Genomic DNA, 15,083 nt, shown 5'->3' with positions numbered 1-15,083 from the left:
TTGTGCTCATGGTCAGCTTTTCAATAGGCTTTCTGCTAATAGATTTTTAATATGGGAGCTGGAAATGGCAAAATACAAGTTTGAAAATTTTATTGAATTGAAAAATTGTGCAGAAAAGGCTCTCTGCCCTATAGCGTTTGTTAACAACGCTACCATTTCCTTCTTTAACACTGGCTTTTAAAGAAAAGTAACCTCATACATTATACATGTGACAAGACAAATCACCTGAGCTTTGAGTTTAATTATTTAAAATAATGCCCTGTCTTTTTTCCACAGACATTTTAAAACCTGTTTCTATGTTCTTTCTTTTCTCTGGTTATTTAAAAGCTCATTTTCAAACCACATGCCTTTATTAAAAAAAGTCCATTGTGGGATTAAGTTAGGAAAAAAAACACCTTAGATGATCATGGTTTTGTTCAAGGGGTTTTAATTTAAGATCAGGGTGGCTTGAAGTCCTCGTTTTTTTCCTGTGCTGTGTTGAACCTGCAGGATTCAAGAACAAAATTCTGAAGAGCTTAATAAAACTGCACAAACAAAAAAGGGAGAACCTGCTGGATAGTTCTGGAGAAAGGATTTCTCTGGAATCTCCAGTGGATCATGCAAGGATATACCAGGGCTTTATTCAGGAAGTTCCCCACAGGTTTGTGTTTTTCAGTCAGAATGAATGCCCACAAAACCCACTTTGCGGTCCTTTTAATAGCAGCAGTGTTAATGCATGTAGAGCCATGTGGGTCTGTCTTCTTCAGTCTGTCACAAGTAAGTGAAAGTCAAGATCCATATGCTGAGACCGTGACTGAGAGGGGCATCCTTCAGCTCTCTAATCTTCACACTACTCCCTGCATGGGAAGGGAGAATGAAGCCAGCATGTGGGCTGAAGTGGTCTTTTTATACCCTGTGTGTGGTGTGAAGAACAGCAACCTGCATCCCACCAACTCCAAACCCCTCATGAAAGGAAGGCAAGGCTGACCAGATTCTGCAGAGTGTGGAAAACAGGTTAACACCTCTCAGCAGATGACCTGCTTCTGCTTAGTGAGTGCCTTGACTTTATTTCTGTCCTGTGTCTCATTTCTACCTGCTCCATTTTCAAGCTGGGATCTGTTTTGTCACCAGCTGGGGGAGGAGCGCAGCAGTAGCGGTATGTGGCAGGTACTGTCTTGTGCATTCTTGTGCAAGGTGAGACCAGTGGTCATCAGCAATTGCTGTCATGTAGGAGGTGGGTGTTGCTGTGTTCATTTCTGCTACTTGTTCATTGCAAGGCAAGATAAGCATTTAAGAGATCTCCCAAAGTGTCACAGAGTCTAAGCCTTCTAGTTCCAAAATGTTGATTTATCTTCGCCCAGAAAGAACCACCACAATGCTGATTATTCTGAGTAGTTCTTCTGGTTTCCTGATGGAGCTGACTGGAAAGCTGAACTTCATGTAAAACAAAAGTTGAGCAAAGGCTATGGAAAACAGAGAGTGAGGAAGGAAAAATGAGCAGAATCAGCACATCACTTTGGAAGCAGAACACCCAGAATGAAAATTTAGGTACCTGAATAACTGGAGCAGGCATGACAATCAAACAGAAAAGAAAGAAAAGCTTTAACAGTGAACAATACAGAAATAAAAGAAACTGAAATAAACCACTTCCTTAGATTTTGAACCTCCTCACTTGAAAAACAGGAATAAGGATGATTTCGTCAGCATAAAATGTCATACTTTCCTCTCCTTAGTGACCCAAACCAACGGCATCCCGCCTTTAACTCAGCAGATTTTAGAAATTATAAAAGGGCTGGTAAAATACTGAGAAATCTTCCCAGTGAACCCAGCGGTACTACATTCACTACTCCAAGCAAAGCGATGTGCTGTTGCATGATTCCACAACTTTGAAATACTGCCTATTGGGTAGAACCTGGTGTTAGGCACTCATAGGCCTGGGATGACGTCCTGCTCCCATGGGAGTCAATGGGAATTTTGCTACCAGCATCAGTGGAGCCAGGTGTTTACCCCCAGGCACTCTTCTAGTGCTGACATTGACTTGCTGGGTTATAAGTTTTAAGACATGTAAATAATAGGGTGACTGATTCTTTCCAGCATTTTTATAGCGTTTGGAATAGCTAAAGAGATCTTGGAAGGTTCATTTCACGTGCAAAAAAAGCAGAGCAGACAGGTGCAGTGTAGGGAACACACTTAGTTCACATATGCACACAGGTGCAATAGAGTTGGCAGCAACAGTTTACGTTTGTTAAAAGTTTGGTTTGGCTACTGATGTTTTATAATATTGCTCAATATTGTCTCCAGGAAGACCCCAAACTGATATTTGAAACCTGAAGCTGAGACACAGGAGTGGAGTTGACTGAACAGCACCAGTTAATTACTTGCCCTGAAGAGATTTTCTGTTGATCATCGTAACAATCACAAGAAGTGGTGGGTCACTGGCCTCAAAATGAGGTTGCCAAACAGTGGACTATGTAAACACGGTGAATAAAAGGAAGGAAACAGGGATCATTTATTCTGGATAAGAGTTTGCTGCCTTTACTCGTACTAAATATTAGCTTACCCTCTGAAAAGCCCAGCTGATCTCAATAGAAATAGTCCTGGTGTATTTTGCCTCCACATATCAATTGTGCAGCTCTGATCCCAGTAATTTAAGGTGTAGGAAAGGGAATAACTTATCCAAAGAGAAAACACTTTTATAGTAGGAGCACAGCCCTTTTTTCCTGAAGATTGTACTGGTATAACCACATGAAAAATACATGCCAGCCTGATCCAAAACATGAGATCTCTACCAGAGTTTTCTCCTTGGTAGGGTAAGTTAGCACATCTCAACCCTGATCCTTGACCTGAGTTGTTTAAAGCTAGCTCAAATATTGCAGCACTGTGCCTATCTGAAGGGCAGCTTCAGAAGCAAACAGAATGTGTGGAGACCAGGTATACATGATGTGAGTATAAGATTAAGGATCTGGTGTTTATGTATATTCAGACTATTATTTTTACCAGCCTGTGTGAAGGTATCTCATGATGAAAGTGAATTTTGAACACTTAAGCAAAAAAAAAAAATTACCTGATGGAGAAATAGAGTGGTTTTGAGTGCATTATCTCTGTAAGAATCAAGCTATACGTATTTCCTGGCACTTACTATTGTAGAAGTTTGGGTGTTCAGTCTGTCAGTGAAAAATCTGACAGCTCTGTCATTCCTCTGTGCTCCGTAGGAGGTGTTGGAAGAGGCCGTCAGCCAGCCAGCAGTTGGCAGATCTGGAGGCCCATTGTATTTCAGTGAACAAGCTCTGTCAGACAGAAAGGGAAGATGTGCATATAAAAAAAAATCCACAGCTTTGTATATCTGAAAAAGATTTACAGTATTTACGTCCTGAGTATAGGATTACCCTGCATTACTCTAAGCAAATACTGTCAACTAAAAAAAAAAACAGTTCTGCTTCACCTTCCTTATTTGTTTCTCCTCTATACTTTACCTTGTGGTGGCACAAACAGCAACGCAATGAACCAGCTCAGGGAACTGATTTGGATTAAAACCAATTTTTTTTTTTTTCCTGCTGGATTTGTTTTAATCCAGGTCAGTTGCCAACTCTGGTTTAACAGCATCCTCAAAAGGAATGGGCAGTGCTGGGGTTGGGGGGAGATCAGGAGAAATTCTTTTGGTAGCAACTTTGGATGAAACTGAATGTGCTGGTAATATGACATTGGTTGGGTTGTCCACACAATAAAGAGAAGATTCTGTAACAAATTATTTCAGCGAAGCAACGACACAAAAATGATCAAATTAGTAATTCAGAGTAGAACTCTAGTAGTTGTGATACAGCATAGCATCATTTTCTCTGCTGAAACTCTTCAATTACTCTTCAACAACACAAGTTGCAATTAAACTATAATAAAAGCAGAAGTGACAGTGCTAAGTCTGATCACTTGGGAGTGTTGATCTGCTGGAGGGTAGGGAGGCTCTGCAGAGGGGTCTGGACAGGCTGGATTGATGGGCTGAGGCCAGTTGCATGGGGTTGAACAAGGCCAAGAGCTGGGTCCTGCACTTGGGTCACAACAACCCCATGCAGCGCTACAGGCTTGGGGATGAGTGGCTGGAAAGCTGCCTGGCGGAAAAGGGCCTGGGGGTGCTGGTCGACAGCCGGCTGAACATGAGCCGGCAGTGTGCCCAGGTGGCCAAGAAGGCCAACAGCATCCTGGCCTGTATGAGGAACAGTGTGGCCAGCAGGAGTAGGGAGGTGATCGTGCCCCTGTACTCGGCACTGGTGAGGCTGCACCTTGAATACTGAGGGCAGTTTTGGGCCCCTCACTACAAGAAAGACATTGAGGTGCTGGAGTGTGTCCAGAGAAGGGCAACAAAGCTGGTGAAGGGTCTAGAGCACAAGTCTTAGGAGCAGGTGAGGGTACTGAGATTATTTAGTCTGGAGAAGAGGAGGCTGAGGGGACACCTTATCGCACTCTACCGCTACCTGAAAGGAGGTTGTAGGGAGGTGGGGATCAGTCTCTTCTCCCAAGTAACACATGATAGGCCAAGAGGGAACGGCCTCAAGTTGCACCAGGGGAGGTTTAGATTGGATATTAGGAAAAATTTCTTTACTGAAAGAGTAGTCAAACACTGGAACAGGCTGCCCAGGAAAGTGGTGGAGTCACCATCCCTGGAGGTATTTAAAAGACATGTAGATGGAATGCTTAGGGACATGGTTTAGTGGTGGACTTGGCAGTGCTGGGTTAACAGTTGGGCTGGATGATCTTAAAGGTATTTTCCAACCTAAATGATTCTATGATTCTAATGATTCTATGATTCAGCATCAGTGCACAGGAAAATGGGAACCTATAGAGTAATAGTAGTGAAGAAGCAAACCAGAATTTTGCTGAAAACTCCTTCTGAGATAAAAAGACCAGTTGGGGTCAAAGGGATGGACTCTTGTCTGTGCTGAATGATGTTTTGGCCATTTCCTTTACCAAGCCAGAATTTCACCCAGTCTAGAGTATGTGTATTTTGCAGCGAACCAGTTTGGCAATATCACGTCTATATATACAACAACTGCCACATTACATCACACAAAGCAGCATTGTGCAGAGAGCCTGCATTGTGAAATTAGTACAGTCATAGCAGCATCCTGCTGTACGTGGGATAATTAGCCTTTCTGAGGGCACCTAACGTGGTAATGAGTGTTAAAAATGGTAAAACTTACAGCTCTGGACCCAGCTTACTCATCTGTACCTTGGGGACCTTTGCACTGCGCAACGTAGGATATATATTTCCTGCTCTAAATGCAGGTGTGTTGTGCACAGATTTCCAGAGAGTCAGACTTACACCATCACTGTTAGAATGTGTTTGCAGCTGTTTGCTTTTTAGTTCTTCAAATCCATGCTGTGGAATTGAGTTGAGGCAAATTCAGACCAGCAGAATAAATAACTTCCAGTATGTCTTGTTACGTATTAAATCAGGCTAATCCTGATTCATTTCCACTTTCAGCAGCCTCACTGAAGTAATATTGGATATTTCACTGAAGGTGTGTTTTAAAACTGTTTTGTGTAACATGTAATCTATGCTGTGCGTAACTTCTACTTAGGTATTCAGCCCAATTGGCTGTGTGGGCCATATTACTTGATTTAGGAAAGTTGTACTTTGTGACTTCAGGGCTGTATTTTGAGTCTTTGTCTACACTCAGATATATTTGGAATTAGTTTCTGCTGTAGTCAAGGTGTAGTACGCTGCTAAGCATATGCTGTGCTTTTTGTAGATGCACTGTCATGTAAATAACCATAATTTAGGAACAGCTTCATTGAATTCAGAGGGATGAAATTGTACACCTGGAATTAGAAGGAAATTGGACCCCCAGTTTCTAAAATGGATGAATGTGTCCATCCATTCAGAAAAAAAGGATGCTTTCCTATAATTTTGTCATTTTGGTAACAAATAGTTGTAAGAATAAGCAACTTCTAGAGTTGCAGAAAATATTCTGCAGCTAAGAGAGACAGAGCTTTTTTTTTCCCTGACTTGATCATTTCTGATAAATATCTTTTCTCAGTTTAACTGCACTGTTCTTCATCAAAAATAAGGTAAACAGTACCTGATAAACAAACAAGTAATGATGAAAAACAGAACAAACATTCTAGCTGTTGTCTTCATAAATTACAATAAAAACTGATATATTTTCCTGTTGTGTGTTGTTTCAGTATTTGAACAAGATGAATCGTGTATGCAGTACTTGTATAATCTATTTAAATTAGTGCAGCAGAAACAAGGAATAACTCACAAATTACAATAATACTAATATGATCTGTGGACATGGGAGGAAGAGGAATTCCATTCAGTCCTCTTTTAATTGCTTCTGCTGGCTTCTGTATTATAAAATATTCTTTTAGTTATTTAAGCTTTAAAATATGTGAGTTAAATACAGTAAATGATTGACACGTTGGAATGTTTTTGTAACTTACACTGGTAATTATTACTTAGAAAACTGAGTCTTCAGTGCCAAATGAACAGCCATGAATCAGCTTTGAAAGTAAATGGCTAATTTCATCTAGGGAGCATCGTGAATTTGATATACAAAAAAAAGCAGAGAGCTGGAATCTTTGTACTGAAAATGAAATGTCAGGTACTTGTCAGATTAATTCAGCACTGTGTGTGTTTGATCTGATCTTTGATCTTTACTTTCTTTTTGACCCTAATTGTTCGCTCTGCCCTGCTCCCTCTGCTGGAGTCTTGGATAAACTGAATGGCAAAATTGTTTCCTGAAAAGGTTAATCATGCACGTACTGTTTGCTTTACAAATGTTCTGCAGTCTAGATTTAAGTAAGTCTTTGATGGCTGTTTATATGACAGAATTGCCTACTATGTTCAGGAATAATGCATGCTGTTTAAAATGACTGTGTTACAGAGCTTCTGTGGTAATAAGTGAAATTTTTCTGTCTGTGACATCAGAGGAACCCACTGACAGGTGTTGGGAGTGCAGCATTTTGGCCAAAGCATTTTATTAGTTCGTGTTGAATCCCAGCCTGGTTTGCTGGGATCTGATGTTTAATACCCAATGGGCCGATATACAACATCAGAGATGAGGCATAGACAGAGCTCCCCTGACCTTGATGGATCACCATTGATGCTTCTGTAAGTTCAAGACTCTTGCTCCTACCCATAGATATCTATATACAATTGTAGTGGTTCTTCTGTAGGTAAATGCGCTGCTGGAACAAGTACCACTGGTGTGCCAAGAAAGGGAAGGACAGTGCAAGGGGGACAGTGGGAATACAGACCATTTACTGGCATAAAGCTCTTTGTGAGGTGCACAGGCACACACGCTCTCGCTGCAGGGTCTATTCTCATGCAGCCACACAACGTCATTTGCTTTTTGCAGGGCGTGTGTTCATACAAAGGTGTTGGGTCTCTGGAAAAAATGAACTTCAGTGTCAAGTAACAAATTTTCTGTGAAAAATTAGTTTAGCCTTGCATCACTTCTATGTTATTTTTTAAAAGGATAGAATGGGATCAGTTGATGAGAATTTGCTATTACAAATAATATTACATGGGATAGTGATTTTTTAAGTATTTAATTTTAGTATTTGTCATTATCAACGTGCGGAAGGGCAGAAATATCCATTCTATTGCCACTTGTTATTTACTGTGTATACCTTGATAGAGAGATTGCATGCTTTGTGTAATGCCTATTATAACTCTCTCTTTTTACTGCTGCTTCTTGCAAATCTGCCACTTTTTTTCCAGAATATTTTTCCAAATACAAAGGTGTACTGCTTCAAGTGTGAATCATTTAGTGGAAATTCACATCTTAATCATAGTTTACTACAGTCTTTCAAAGAACCACAGATGAAGTTTGAAGCTAGTTGTGAGAAGAAATGCTATGATTTAATTGTCAGGAAGCACTTACAATGCTTATTTATGCGTGCTCATACTCTGCCCTGTGCTGCTCTGCATGGGTGTATTAAACATGCAAATATGTGACTACGAATTTTTGTGTTGACTTTGGAAGGTAATGTAATCTGGGGCCATTAAAACGAAAATATGGTCATTGTTTTCTGAGGCTATTGACATCTTATGCATCCCTGTTTGGAAAACTGGTGTAAATGCCATGGGGTGGACAGTGTGATCTAATGGAAAGGGCACTGGACAAATCATCATCAGTGTTTGGTTCCTCTGTGGCGTATAACCTGTTGTTTGACTGTGAGCATGGCAATTCACCATTAGGTGTCTTAGTTTCCCTTCTGTAAAATTACGGTAATTTTTATTCTGTTTATTTATTGAGACCCTTGAATGAAAACTTGCTATAAAAATTTATTTGTAAGAAACAGGAACTACTACTACTACAGTATTGGCAAATACATTTTTCTACTTTAAATAGATGTAGCAGATGAAGTTATTTTTAATACCCATCGTGAAACATTTGCATTAGTAGATGGCGTGCACTTAATAACCAGCATATTCTTCCATCATCCAGTGGAGCTAGTAAAGCATTCTGCCAACCGTAGAAAAAAAGAGTGCTGTGTTAAAAAGGTAGGCATAGCAGGGGAAGAGCAGTAGTAATTCTCACCATTTTGCGTTATTTTGTATTACTACTTATGAGATAGTGTCAAAAGGTAGGCTACAATATTCATGGTCTTTAATATTGGATTATTGTATTAGCTCTGCAATGGGTAGACAAGTTTGTACCATTCAGTAAACAGAAGTTCAGCCTAGTGGTAGATTGACGGGTTGGTGAAAGCCAATAGGAGCCTTGCATGTATCCCAGGACAGATTTTTGTTCTCCTCTAAAAGACATAAATGTAATGTGGAAAACTGATCTTCCAAAAGGAATAGTCACTGAAACATCTCTTGTAATAACAGCTAATAACAGGTTGGTAACTTGGCCTCCAGATTCATCTGTTAAGAACTGGTTCGCTTAACTTGTTTTACTGGCTTTTGGGAATTCATTGGGAATTCAGTTTTAAGGTGACTGGATATTTTTTCAGCATGTAAATGCATGGACAGCAAAACTGGGTGGGGGGAAGACCTGTTGTGTTTGCCTTCTTGGACTCTGTTTTGCAAATGCTCAGAATTTGCCCATGTAGTCACCAAGGGAAAAAAAAGATAGATGCATGGTGCCATTTGTAATATTTTCCATTCTTCAAAGATTCCATCACAGATAGGATTCCTTTTGCAAGTCACCAGAGACACAGTGTGGTGATTGATGGGCACAGAGTATAATTAAGATAGCATTATAGCGAGCTGTGTTGCCAATGCAGTCATTGAAGTAAGACTTTTTATCTTTTGAAAAGATAAATTTTAATTTGCTGGTATATTGCTTTTATAGTAAGCATTTGAAAACAGGCTGCAGGAATGCTGATGGGAGAACAGATCATCTGACTGTTCATCTGACTGTGCAAAATGACCTATCGCCTTTCCAGTACAGTACGTCACCTCATGGTACAGGCAGCTTTTATAAAGGTAGATCTGGTACTATTGCTGTTTACATTAGGAGCATTTCAAAACTCAGAGTGTACTCTTACACTGCAGCTCCTTCTGACATTGGTGGGGTTTGCATGTGCTTTGGTGGTGGGATATAGGAGTAGTTCTGTTTCCCTAACTTATTTAAAGATTTTCAATATTCTAATAATTGTAAGTTTTTCATCACTATAGCTTATAAGAGTCTACTGTTTGCGGTTTCAGCTGGTTTGGTTCTGAATATACATACACAGGGACACAAAGGAAATGGGGGAATGAATCTGATGTAAAATCAGAACCATTCCACTGGGGATAGTTAAACATCTGTTACCTTGATTTTAATATTTTTTAGCATTACACTACAAATCCTGATGTGCAAGCCATCTTTCATCCCCTTCTCTTTTCTAGAGAGTGCAAATTTCTGATTTTGACAAGCGAGCACTGAAAGGAGAAATCAGAAAACCCATTTGATGCACTTTTTGGAAAAAAAAACTTTGCAAGTGCAGGACATAAGACATAGCCATTACTAATTTTTACTGGTTTTCATAGTAATAATATGTAAGCCTACAATTTACCAACTAGCTCTTTCTGGCTGTTAACTGTGCTTGATCTAGTGAATGGCTATAAATCTCATCCTAGCTATGTCTTCTTGGCAATATGGTCCAAAGCCTGGCAAGTTTGCTGAGAACCTTCTTTATTTGTCTCTGGAGCACTGTGAGGAATTTCTGCTCAGCAGCCCAAGCTTTGCAGTATTGCTTACATGAGACCCAGTGACTGATGGCATTGCGTTAACTCTTTTTGTTTGTCTCACTTCTCTCAACATCCCTCCTGAAGTAGCTCTGGGTCATGGAACTTCTTTCAAAAGTCCCTTAGTTACTTCAGTGAACAAAAATTGGATTAGATGCATCCATGGTGATTCTAACCCAAAAGAGAGTATTCTGAATCTAAAAACTGGAAGCACAGATGAACTACTGCTTTGCCGGTCTAAGCAATGTGAGGTTTTTAGGGAGAAATAATGTTGCCTATTTAGCCAGCTGGTACAGTTGGAAGAAGTAGAGGTTTTTGATTTTTGTGCCTGAAGGTTTTTCAGTTTTTCTAGCTGTATCAGCTAGCCTAATCAAAGACATTACCTCTCCATACAGTAGTCTCCCTTATATTCTTAAACCCTTATAGCTACAATAATAACGCTTCGCCAACATAGACTGGAATGGCCTGTGTATTAGTTATTAGTGTGTTAAAAACTAGTTTGGAAAGATGTTATTGAGCAAATTTGGAAATAATTTCTGCTACATCCACCATCCCTAGAGGTATTTAAAAGATGTGTAGATGTGGCATTTAGGGAAATGGTTTAGTGGTGGACTTGGCAGTGCTGGGTTAGCGGTTGTACTCGATGGTCTTAAAGGTTTTTTCCAACCTAAATGATTCTATGATTCTATGAAATACGCGTAGGTAATGTTTAGTAGTTCTGTTGCACAGAAACTTCTTTGTACTTTATGTTCAAAGAAAAGAATAATCTGGGAAAAAAGGAACCTGTCTAACAGAATGAGTATATTTAACTGATAAGTTTAAAAAGAGCTAGCAATTGCTGCAGTGTAAACTGGAAAAAGAAGAGGTTCTCCTCTGTCATATGACGTGGAGCACATACTTTACGACATGAGTGGAGTCCAAAAAGGAGACTAGAACATTGGAGTTCACTGTTAGTAAATCCACCTCTGGGGTCTAAAGATGTTTTTAAGTGTATGCATTGTTCATTTTCTCACTGCGCATTGAAGCATGTAATGAAAGCCACCTTCTCTTATTCTGATCCTTTTAAGGTATTAGGGTCAGGTCTGTAGATTGCTTGTGACTGATATCATCACAGGGTCCTGTGGGTGAAACAAACAGACAAGTACTGCCTACTACTAATAGAAATTAATATGCTAGAAAAACAGGCTTCAGATTTCCCTGGTCAGCCAGAGCACTGGTTAATGCTGGTTTTGTAGAATGCCCTAAATATGTGTCTGTCTGAAGTTGAATCACTCCCATCTTCCACCAAGGCTGGCTTTTTAAATCTAAAATGTGATTTGGTATGTTTGCAAAAACCCATTATGACATGTGTTGAAAATCTCACTATCAAAATGATATTGTTAAAATATTATGTTTATCTTAATATTCAGTAGTATATGATTCACTACCTGGACGAGTTTTTCTTTTGCCAAATAAATCCTTGGTTTTGTTCCTTTGCCAGAATAAGTCCTTTGAGCCTTTATCAAAGTGAAAGGGTAATAACCTGCTAAATGGTATGAAAAAATTAGGTGATAAAGTATTACACTTAAGAATGAATTTAGTAAGTACACAGTTCTCAAATTATACCTTGATTTTGAAGTGAACGCAGAGACCTTACCCAACAGTGATTTGATAATTGTTGTAAAGTATTAACACATTTTCCTTATTTCAAAATCTCTATGTGAAGTATGTTTTTAAATTATACATTTTAAAATTCAGCAAAAGATCAAGCATCAAAATTAACTATGCTGACTAAAAGCATATATTCTATAATGTGAAACAGGCTGTGAGTAATAAGAACTAGATGGAATAGGAATAGAACGTCTACCACCAGAGCACAGATAACCTATTTACCTTGTAAGCTCTCAACAGCTGGAAGGAATAAAGTTGTCTAAATACTACACAAAGTAGCTGGAAACTGTAAGCACCACTACAAATATATATATGTTCAACTAGTGGGGAGTTTTAAATTATCACATAATGTTTGCATAAAATACGCAGGTCTCTGATATTTTTATTTTAACAGTCTACGTCAGTTGTATCTTCCACACATAATTTTATTATGCAATCTGTTTACAGTTTTTATACTTAATGCAAAGCAATTACAGTGATACAGTGGGGCATGGGGAAGACAATGGAAAACAATGAAAAAGCATGTTAAGAATAAAAAGGTATCATATGAAATTTAATCTAAAACATAGCTTGAATGAGCTCTGACAGAGCTGATGTGGCTGGTTGTTTCCTGTGCCAGGAACTACCGTGGAACCCCACCAGGAAGTGTGCTACAGAGCAGGATCACATTACACCCTTGTTTTATGGTTCATTTCACTTATTTAATGCAATTTGAGAACCTGCAAAAAAAGAGCACTCTAAAAAGGGGATGTTTATTATTTGAAAATATGTCATTTCTTTGACTCAATTAAGTTGGGTTTTGGGTACACCTGAGGTGCCTAATGTAAGGGAAGGCAAATCAGTATGACCATGCAGCAGGTTGTACAGCAAAAGCAAAACGTTTCCGTATCCATGAAATGTAAAGAATGATGCAGATAGATAGTTTGTATCTGTACACTTTTGCCTGTCTACTTCAGTAAGCCAAGTGTGCTACGGTCCTACAACAACAAAAATTGTAGTAGTTTTCCTTTACTAGTCCAAGTAAATTTTAATACAGTACGGCGGTTTATTAAAATTACGTAGACTACAAGGGTTGTTTAGTGTTCTGGCTGATTTATAGAGCATGATAAAACATTCCAAAATCTTTGGAAACAAGGAACATGCTACAGCCTGTATTTGGTTTGACAAGGCTGTGTTCATACGAAAGAAGGACATTTAATGTGCTAACTAGATAATGATTCATCAATTCTGGCAGAGGAACTAATTTTAGTTAATGTAGTACTTAAAAATGTGTGGAATGAACAGCTGGATACCACAGTTGTGGCATGCCGTATTAAGTCTCTGTCTGTTTTCCCCTACAGTGATCTCAGTATGAACAACATTACTAAGCTGCCCTCAAACCCCGTGCACAATCTCCGCTTCCTGGAAGAGCTGTAAGTATCATTGTATCCTTGATGGGCATAGTCGGCACTAGACACATTCCTGTGTTTGTCTCTCATACTTACTGTGGGAACCAGATAAAACGGTGCAGGAAAGCTGTCAGCCTGACACTTTTGGCACATGCGGAAACACTTAGTTGAAAAAAACCCAATTGCTTGTGATTCTGGAAATGAACTTATAAAAGAGTTACCGTGAGGCTACAACTTCTCTAAGCAGAGACAGAGCCAAACAAATTAAAATTTTTAAACAAGGGCTGTTTAAAAGAGCTGGGTTGCTTTTTGGAAATAGTTAAGCAGCAGGATATTAAAAGTTTGAATACTGGCTCATGTTTATTAAAATCACAAGTAAAGCTATAATCAAAACCAAAACCTGCTGCCTCGTTCTGCCTGTGTCAAGGACAATTGAGTCCACATTTCATAGTATCAAGGCTTCTTGTCCTAATCACTTTTAATTACTGTTTCGTTACTCTTAAATTTAGCATCCCTGAAGGCTGACTTGTAAAATGCAGAATCCTGCAAAAAGCTTAGTTACGCTATCTACTACGTCCACTGAGGGGAAAAAGTGCACTGCAAAAACTAGCTAATCAAGCACAACATCAAAAGAGGAATGCTGGTTTGAAGTGATGGTGGCTAACCAAAAGTGAAAAGTATTGTGCATTCATGAGACCTGGATTTGGCAGTGACCCTAGTTATAATAGCCAAGGCTTAAAAGAAAATTTAGGTTCCTGAGGAGTGATGGAGACTCGGTAACTGATGCACCATAGATCTTGTGGGAAAAAACTGGCACCTGCATTTGCATGAGTACCTCTAAAAGTTGATTAAAAGAATTGTCTAGGCATCCAGCCTCTTATGAAACGTGGTTTATAAGCTTTTAAAAGTGAAAGCCTCATTTTTTTATAGCACATTTAGCTGCATAGCACACCATAAAACCCACAAAAGATATGCAAAGTCATGGTGCTACTCTTCTTGCAAAGACCCAGTCTGTTTTAAGGTATGAAATGTGCACAGTCCTCCTCTGCAATTCAGGTGGGTATTGCACAGACAACTTTTGGTATCCTTGCTAAAGCTTATTTGAATTTTGCCACCTGGTCTTTCCAGTTGGCATCTATGAAAAAAAAAAAAAAAAGAAGAAATTAAAACCATTTTGTAATGCTAACTTTGAACAATACCTATTTGGAGCAGAATTTCCTTTTCTGTCTTATTTTATTACTGGCAGGTTTTCTACTTAGAAAGCGTTATTTCTTTTAATTCTCTCTCTTCCTTTACTTCTTTTCTTTGGTCATCATTATCTGTATGGCTGTTGGTGCAACTTTCAAATAACATACAGATATGGACATAACAAGGAGAGATGTCACACACTCAATGTGAACAGTATCAAGTGTGTATGAAGTGAATTGTGCCACAGAGACGGTGCATGTGGATTTTTGCATCATGTTCATGTTTGCTTGTCCAATCTCCTGTCAACTGTAATAACCCTACTAAAAGCTTCTAACCCAATGATTTCTCTCCAGCCATTAAAGAAAAGGATAAAAACAAAAGTTTGGGCTTTTCCTGGAAGGAAGTTCTAACACATTAAGCCAAGTTACCGTGACTCTTTTGTTTTACGCTCCGAAGTTAGATGAGCCAAATAGTGAGACTTACGTCGATGCTTGAGAAACTGTTCATCAGCCTGCTTCATCTTCTTGATCAAGACCTTTGAAGGTGTTCTTACCTTATCCTTGTGTTGGGCCTACTGTTTCCACTGGAAATACTAGACCATTATCCTTATAACCCTCTCTTCCAAATTAAGTCATTCCAGTCCTTCATTGATGGTAGTACCAGAAAAATATGTATTTATTTACTACGTTTTGTTT

The 15,083-nt window shown here is 39.1% G+C and overlaps 1 protein-coding gene across 1 annotated transcript in view; it reads left to right on the top strand.

Moving 5' to 3' along the window:
- The window catches only part of LGR5 (leucine rich repeat containing G protein-coupled receptor 5), a 91,860-nt gene that overhangs the window by 25,071 nt on the left and 51,706 nt on the right, over positions 1–15,083 (top strand). Inside the window, exon 2 of the mRNA XM_086471744.1 lies at positions 13,153–13,224. Coding sequence (XP_086327870.1) covers positions 13,153–13,224 — 72 coding nt within the window. The remainder of the gene's footprint in view (positions 1–13,152; positions 13,225–15,083) is intronic.

Source organism: Leptosomus discolor, chromosome 1, assembly GCF_034619465.1.
Source record: "Leptosomus discolor isolate bLepDis1 chromosome 1, bLepDis1.hap2, whole genome shotgun sequence".
NCBI classification, from domain to species: Eukaryota; Metazoa; Chordata; class Aves; order Leptosomiformes; family Leptosomidae; genus Leptosomus; species Leptosomus discolor.
This window is presented reverse-complemented; position numbering and strand designations above follow the sequence as displayed.